The sequence below is a fragment of the Tachysurus vachellii genome, chromosome 22 (assembly GCF_030014155.1).
Source record: "Tachysurus vachellii isolate PV-2020 chromosome 22, HZAU_Pvac_v1, whole genome shotgun sequence".
Classification (NCBI taxonomy): Eukaryota; Metazoa; Chordata; class Actinopteri; order Siluriformes; family Bagridae; genus Tachysurus; species Tachysurus vachellii.
In genome coordinates, this window is record NC_083481.1 from 17,107,070 (window position 1) to 17,115,534 (window position 8,465).

At 43.0% G+C, this 8,465-nt stretch overlaps 1 protein-coding gene across 3 annotated transcripts; it reads left to right on the top strand.

Moving 5' to 3' along the window:
- The first annotated feature begins 79 nt into the window (after positions 1–79).
- On the top strand, positions 80–8,223 carry zbtb40 (zinc finger and BTB domain containing 40). Of its 3 annotated transcripts, none has more exons than XM_060858499.1 (18): positions 80–211; positions 889–1,403; positions 1,656–1,777; positions 1,967–2,153; positions 2,358–2,509; positions 2,741–2,882; positions 2,988–3,124; positions 3,558–3,741; positions 3,932–4,047; positions 4,597–4,768; positions 4,886–5,224; positions 5,484–5,690; positions 5,895–6,059; positions 6,191–6,405; positions 6,539–6,698; positions 6,805–6,849; positions 7,008–7,237; positions 7,481–8,223. In XM_060858499.1, the coding sequence occupies exons 2-18, from the start codon at positions 896–898 to the stop codon at positions 7,679–7,681; spliced, it is 3,282 nt and encodes a 1,093-aa protein (XP_060714482.1). In that variant the 5' UTR covers positions 80–211; positions 889–895; the 3' UTR covers positions 7,682–8,223. The 3 variants fall into 3 exon arrangements, with proteins under 3 accessions (XP_060714482.1, XP_060714484.1, XP_060714483.1); XM_060858501.1 differs by having other exon boundaries at positions 2,364–2,509; XM_060858500.1 differs by having other exon boundaries at positions 1,659–1,777.
- The last annotated feature ends 242 nt before the right edge of the window (positions 8,224–8,465 follow it).

The window sequence follows — 8,465 nt, forward strand, 5'->3', positions numbered from 1 at the left end:
ACAGATATATGTATATACACATATTTATTGCCTTTGTGTATGATGGATGGTGCATAGATATCTATGGGATGGCGTATTAGACCCAGCGCATGCGCACTGTCGCTTTCAGCAGGTCGCCATTTTCAAAATCAGGAATCTTTATTGCCAGATGACAATGTTGTCCTCCGGTGGAGTTTAAATAAAGACCCGGATTATTTGAATAACACTGAAGGTAACAGGGAAGTCAATATGGTCGCTGTGTTGTGGGGGAAAAAAAGTATTAAAAATAGTTTAAATTCGTTTGTATAGTTTGTTTTCAGCAGCTGTTAGCACTCAGCTAAATTAGCTAGAATCGTTAGCAGCTAGTCATGGTTTTAGCATTAGGTTCATGAAGTAATTAACTGCAAGGAACTGGATTATTCCATGTCCTGGATATTAAATTTTATTTTTTTGAGCTTTTATATGCTCATAAATTGTTTTGAGATTGAAATCTATCCAGCTCAGATCAGTGCAAGAATTTTATTGTGCTAATAATCAAAATATGCTAATGTAAATATGCAAATGAGGCGACAGGTCACGTGCTCATTTGCATATTTAACAAATAAACAAACAGCAAATGCTTTAGCACAGAATTATTTTCTGGTTTGTTTTATTATAACAATAACCCCAAAGGTCAGAACTTTCTGATATACAAGGTGCATAAAAAGTATTCACACATCATAAATAAATAAATAAATAAATATTAAATAAATTATTACAATATATAATTTTGTAAACTGGTGTACCAGCCATGTGCTCATGGGTTCCAGTCCCATGAGAAAAAACAACGACATGCTGTCGAGTTTGGTCCTCGACCCCAAAACCATGTTTATAGATGATACACCTGCCCTTACTTTCTCACCTGCGCAGGTGTGTTATGGAGCTTCCTAACTACAGCCGACAGCTCATGCAGCAGCTGCAGACTTTGCGAAAAGAGTCCCAGTTCTGTGACTGCACCATCCTGGTGGGGGACGTGACCCATCCGGCGCACAAAGTGGTCCTGGCTGCCTCCAGCATGCTCTTGAAGTCTCTGCTTGAGACTTCAGACAGCATCTCCATCGACACGGCAGTGCTCACGGCGCAGGAGTTTTCCTCTCTGCTGGACATGGCCTACTTGGGCAGACTGGTGCCGGGCAAACACGATTTCACACGTGTCATCGCCGCCGCAGACAGCCTGCAGATGTTCGACGTGGCTGTCGGTTGCAAGAACATCCTGGACCAGCTTGTGAAACAATCTGAAGATGCTCAGGGTTTAAAGCTTCACTCAGATGTCCCAATGAGTGAAACACAAGAGCAAAGATGTCTTGATGGTTATGGTCCAGAGTTTGTGTCAGTGGGACATGGGGAAAATATGTGTCCAAGAAACACACTCGAGTCACAAAATGGTAATTTTTATTTATTTTAACTTTAAATCAAATAAATAAGCTACTAAAGACAAACGAATATTAAGATTCGTTAATCAATATTAAGATATCAGATTAACTTGCAGAAATTTCAGACAGTTTATTAACTATTATCAATGTCAGCATGAGGATTCGTTAAAATTAGTGTAGAATCCAGAAATATTTTGAAATCTATAAAAACCCTCATCTGTCAGTAACTGATTAGAGTTGTGGTGTGCAATATTGTTTGACCAGAAGATGGCGCTGTGGAGCTGCTTTCTCACAAAAGTGAGGCTCTCATCAGGACCCTGCAAGACATCCGGCCGTGGATTAACATCCTTCGTACCTGGGACACACTATCAAGCCAGCAACAGCGTGTGAGAATTGTGGACATACTTTTGTTTCTCGGTCATCCATAAACTGAAATAAGAGGATTGCTCAGGATCATAACGGACGATAGGACACCCGATTATTACCAGCTTAAATAACAATTACTTTAGCTAATAAGGTGTCATTCAGATATGTATTGTTAGCGAGTCCTTTCAGCTTTATCATTTCCTGCCTAGATGTTGCTGACGTGTTTTGAAGGAGATCCAGACGTGGATGTAGTTTTCCAGCGTCTCCTGGACCAGGTGAAGGATGGGTGTGGCGTCTCAGTCCAGGGTGTTGTTATGATGCTGGAACGGATAAAGATCCTAAAGCCTGATGTGGAGTCAGTGGAGGAGAAGGAGCAGACAGGACCTGACCTCAAAGGTAAACTGATGAAGCCACACAAATAAGCATTCGATATGCCATTTATACAACAGCGCTGTAGTCCTGATTCTGATTGGTCGAGAGATAAATGATTAGTGTGCTCATTCTTATATGTTAACTCAAATACATTGTATACCTTATATAAAATTACCCTAATTTTCATATTTCATCGTCTGAGGAGGTTTCACGCGTACACTCTCTCAGTCACAGGGCGAGCTGAGGCAGAGGTTGCCGAGTCTACCGGAAATCAGCGCGAGGTCGCTTCAGACCTAAAATGCTACCTCACAGGTGTGGAGAATGCGTCTGAACTGCTCACTCGGGCAGCGGACAGATGCAAGAGCGAAGACGTAAAGCAGGTGTGTAGCATTGATTTCAGTGTAACAATCTCTCCAGCACTCAATGTAATGTCTTTGATTCTCATATAAAGGTCTGTGAAACATGTCCAATCATGTCCAAACATGTCCAACCCGATCAGAACCTACACGCTTCTTTTTTTTAAGGGTTTATTGGATACTGTGGATTACCAATGATTTGAAAACAATATTACTAATAAGATCTAAACTTTAGGGGTGAATTCCACGTTGCAGGTTCTGCTGGAGTGCAGTGGAGAGCAGAATCATGGGCAGGTGCCGAGGAAGCTGCTGAGCACGCTTACTGAGAGAGGAATAGAGGAAAAGTCTGTACTGCTGCTTCTAAAGGAGGCTGAGGACAGCAGCACAACTCCTGCAGGTACCCTGTCAGATACACACACACACACACACACACACACACACACACACACACACAGAGTGTTTATTATTAGATAACGCTTGTATCGTATGTGATTTTTGTCAGATAGAAGGACGGACGACTGCATCGGTGCGTCTCTGTTAAGAACTTTCCAGGACAGACTGTGTGCGCTGAACCTGGAGGCCCAGATCATCTGGCGGAGTTTAGAGGAAGGACCTAGCATCCCGTCTGACCAAAAAGAGGTAACACACACACATCATACACTTTCCCAAGTAACTGTAAAAGCGTTTCTGGACAGTAATTTTTTTTTTTTGCACATATTTAGCATTTGTTTTTAAAAAGCAATGTGCAGTAGTGTCTATTTTATTATTTGTGCATTACGCCAAGATAAGATAAGATATACCTTCATTCATACCACATTGGTCTCACGAATGGGCAGATTTTGTTAAAAACTGATCAGCCAATCACGACCTCGATGTTATGACATCATCCAGTCATTCATATAAAATGACCAATTTAGACACCTGTTAAACTATTAAATTACTTCATAATAAACTATTGCATTACATTATACTATTGAAATACTATATATAATCCCTGTTCAGTCACTTCCCTCAGATTTTGTGTGTGTGTGTGTGTGTGTGTGTGTGTGTGTGTGTGTGTGTGTGTGTGTAGGTCCTGCAGAAACAGAGTGATGGTCAAATGGAGACATTGCTCGGAGTTACTTTGGATGGAGGTTTGGTTCAGCCTCTGACTGTATGGAGGATCTTGTTCTGGTGTGCGACTCACAGCCCAGAGCTCCACAGCGTTACACAGGAAATCAGGGCGAAACCAGAAGCTCAGGAATTTATCCACATGGGTATAATGACTTGTTTTTTTTTTTTGTTTTGTTTTTTCCAGAATTTGATTTATTCCTCAAATGAAGAAGTCGAACACGAACATGCTCAGTAATCTAAATCTGTCTAAATGTAACATGTCTAAATCCTATCACTATCAGTAGTCTTTCTGTATCTCTGTAATGTGTTGTACTTTTTTTTTTCACTCTCTAGTTGCCCGAGTGGATGCCTTGTTCAAGCACAAAAAGCTCATTCTAGAAACAATCGATAAAATCCCTGACCTGGAAAGAGCTGTGGGCGATTTGGACCACGATAAAGACGTTCGTGAGGTGAGTGAGCGTGTGGGATACACTGCTAATCGAACAGATTAGTCTCAGCTTCTCTGTAGATGTGTTGAGACGGACGAGAGCATCACGCACTGTGCTCCGCCTACGCTACCTGACCTACACATCTCCAGAAGGCGAAGGTGAGAAAAAAGTCTGTTCCCGTTGCCGACAGGAAGAAGTTTCCGGTCACTGATTACTCAGACTGCACAACATCAGAATAGTTGCAGTCTCTCTGGTTAAAAATTTATTAAAACGTTAAATCTGGAAGCAAAGAAAGAGAGAGTGCTGAAGGAATAGTGGAGTTACTGTTAGCTCCATGGTAAAATCACGATATTATACAAAGCATGTTGCCAATAAACCACAAAAACCCTCTCAATACTGCTATTTTAACAGGAACACACTCTAGCATTATTACTAAATTCGTAACAAACATTTGACGCACATCTCTCAGAAATGAACCTAGAATCATGAATAATGATATAACTATAGAGTTGGTAGTGAACGCATTAGTACTTGACATAACTTGCTCATGAATTTGCATAACTGTGTCAGTTCCTGCAGAGCTGCCATGGTGCCGACAAAGAAACGGAGACCATGCAGCAGGTTCTGGAGCGAGTACTGAGCAGAGAATTGCAGCACGTACGGACGCTTTGTCAGCTCCTGTCCACCAGCCAGGCGAGCTTCCCCCAGCTTTCTGTCCTCATCGAGGAGCTTGGAGATGTTGGTAAGGCTTTATAATTTATAATGTAGGCTGTATGCATTAATCCAAAGGGGGAAAAAAGAACTGATGGGATTTGTTTTATAAGTACCAGGTAAAATCTCTGATTGTACTGTCAAATAGATGCAGAGCACAATAAGGAGACTGCAGGCTCAGAGAAGGAGGAAGAGGACAAAAAGGAAGATCGCACACACAGAAGGAGGAAGCGCGTGGTCGTGTCCTACAGCTGCCCGTGGTGCCACAAGAACTTTGACTTCAAGTGTCGTCTGCTGAAGCACAAGAAGCGGTGTGCGTTCTGTCCAGACAGAGTGCAGCGCTGCACCGAGTGCTCTGCCAAATTTCCGTCGGTCACGGCCCTGCAGCAGCACCGAGCCGAGGTTCACAACGGTCCTCCGGTTAAGAGGAAAAAAGTAGAACCGGTGACGTGTGAGCTGTGTGGAAAGGCCTTTAAACACCCTTCTGGTGAGACACACACGAAATCACACATTAATAAGGTTTTGGTATGTGTGTGAAAGTTATATTGTGATAGTAAATTACGTTACTCAGGTAGGTTGAATCGTATCTGTCGCCGTTAATTCTCCAAAACAACCTGATGCGAGTTATAACAGTGCTGATCTAGAATCAGTTGCCAATCCTTCCTGTAGACGAAGGAGATAACGGAAACTCGTCCTGGATCGGAAGCCGTGCTCTCGGATAGTTTAGGTTTGCTATTGTGTCGCAGGTCTGTTGTACCACAGGCGCACTGAGCATTTGGAGGAAAGGCCCTACGCGTGTGAGGAATGCGGCACCAAGTTTGCCGCCAACTCGTCTCTAAAAAACCACATGCGGCTGCACACGGGGGAGAAGCCGTACCACTGCAAACACTGTGACATGAGTTTCGCCGTGGCCGCCGCGTTGTCCTACCACACCAAGAAGAAACACTCGGAGGGTAAGACAGCACACGACATGTACACACCTGTCTCAACATGTCTTTAGCTGTGTCTTCCTAAGTCTCCTATACCTGTCTCTACTTGTCCTGACCTGTCTTTTTCTTGTCTCCTGTATTTTTCTTTACCTGGCCTGTGTCTTCTTGTATTTACACGCCTCTACCTGCGTCTCCTTGTCTCAGCTAAGATGTATTTCCTTGTCTCAGGTAAGATGTATTCGTGTCAGTACTGCTCAGCTACGTTCGCGCAGTCCATCGAGCTGACACGGCACGTGCGCACGCACACCGGAGACAAACCCTATGTGTGTAGGGAGTGTGGGAAAGGCTTCAAACAAGCCAACGGGCTCTCAGTGCACCTGCAGACATTCCATAGTGAGCGCACACACACACACACACACACAAACAAACAACAATATTCCATTCTTATAATTTACTACTATACACCAATGACTAAACAATCCACGAATCCTGACCCTGCTTGAAAACATATCTCCCCGTGACAGATATCTCAGACCCACATGACTGTCAGAAGTGTCGCGTTAGCTTCAGTAGTCTGGAGAAGCTTCGAGAGCACATTCTGGAGGTTCACCCTAAAGAGCTGCACCAGTGTCCCGAGTGCAATAAGATCTTGAACACTGCGGCTCAGCTGGAGAAACACATGAGCGTCCACGACGGCACCAAACCCTACAGCTGCCAGAGCTGCCAAAAATCCTACCAGGTGAACGATTCTCTAAAGACGTGCGACTCGCTATTATAGCATGTCATCTGTATAAGGTTTTTTTTTGCTTCTGGTCAGACTGTAATGAATATCATTCAGCGTTTGTGTGCATCTTTTGTTCTGTGTGTATCAGACTCTTTCGGGGTTGTGGTACCACAACCGCACCACACACCCAGACGCAGTGACGACGGAGGGCAGTCGCTCGATTTCACACCTCCTGCACTGTAAAATCTGCGATAAGACATTCTGCAACAGGAGCAGCTTGTTTAAACACAATATTACCAAACACCCAGGTGAGAAAAGACCCCGGTGTTTATTGCCTGTCTGTAATTCAGCTCATTGCATATTCATGCATAACAGTTACATGGGGTTTGAATTTTAGTGTTCTTCTTTTTAAAGAAACCCGTGCTGCGAGTGAAGGGGGTGAAAGGGAAGCACAAGAAGGTAAATATTGTACAGATCTTTTGACAAAATAGAAATAAGGGCCTTGGTGGCTTAACACATGGAAGAAATGAGACTTTGTCTGATTTTTTTACCTGATGAAATATTCGTCTCGAATACACATCGATGTGTGTGTGTGTGTGTGTGTGTGTTCCTCTCAGATGCCATTGTGTGGAGGTGTGTGTACTGTCCTCATGCTATGAGCAATGAGCAGGAGTTGCAGCAGCACATGTCGAGCGAACACGTGAGCCAGCAGGGATCTGTGTTTGTCTGTGCCGTCTGCACGCTGTCCTTTCTCTCTGAAGCAGAGTTCCAGCAGCATTTCCTCATTAATCACGTGCAGCTTGTCCAGGAGGAGGTGTTAGAGTCTCATTGTCCCGCCTCCCAAATGGTAACTCCTCCCACTAGCACAGGTTTAACCATGTTTATGCTCAGTGTGTACAATTCTAAATTGTTTTTACTTACTGAAAAACAAAACAGTTAAACACATTAACTCCTGATGAACAATTAAGGTTCTATGAATACGGAAATTGTGATCATCGGTTTTTGGCTACTTTTAATAAGTTTTATATTGAACCATGATACTTCATGTCTTGAACAATTTGTTGTATGTAATGTAACATCTCACAATCAGGTGATCCAGACAGAAGATGCCTCGGCTGAAGGGACGGAACAGATCGTAGGGCTCGACCAATCACAGCTGGCCGGATCTCAACAGGTGTTTGTTGCTCTGGGAGACGGCGGGGAGGCGGCGGCTGACACGGGGATCGTCGCCGTTAACGTGGAGGACTTGCTGACGGGACGCGTCACGCTGATCTGTGAGGAGAACCAGTAGAGTTATGTTTACACAGGAGCACAAATGTGTTGGCAAAACACACACAAACACCACACATCTTTCTCTCTTAGCTTTAAACTTGAAAGTGTACATCATCTTTTTAAAGCATATATTTATACGCCATATATTACAAATCCTTAATAACCTGAAAACACACACAGCTCAAGGTGCGGATTCAAGTCTTTAGCTCTTCAGGATAATGGAGGTTCAGAGTGTGTGTGTGTGTGTGTTTGCACCACATGTCATATGTGAGATGAAAGAGGACCAGATGGCAGATGGAAAGATGACAGCATGGTTCAGGCTGCTGCTGATGACCAAGTTAAATCAACTGTTTTTTTTTGTTTTTTTTTTATTTATAATCATTTTATATAATGTTTAAATTGCTCAACTGAGGAGACGGCAAATGTTTTTGTGGCTGCAAATACAGCAGCCTGTAATAATTGTTTTTATTTTAACATCTTACCGTCTCCGTGGGGCTTTATATATTTATATGTGCAGGAAAATGAAGTGTTATTGATTTATAAAGCTACTACAGTAATGAATGCTGTGTGTGTGTGTGTGTATGTGTGTGTGTTCGTGTTCATCCTTTCCGGCTGTTTGGACATCTGCGGGGATGCCAATGTGCCCTGTCTCATTCCTTTTAGTCCCACAGACACCGCGGCTGTAAAAAATAATGCTATTTATCTTTGACTATTTTCATTTCAGTCACATCACAGGCTAGAAGTCTATATTAGAAAATAATGATGCATTATATAGCTAAATATGACCAGATTTACAAAATAAT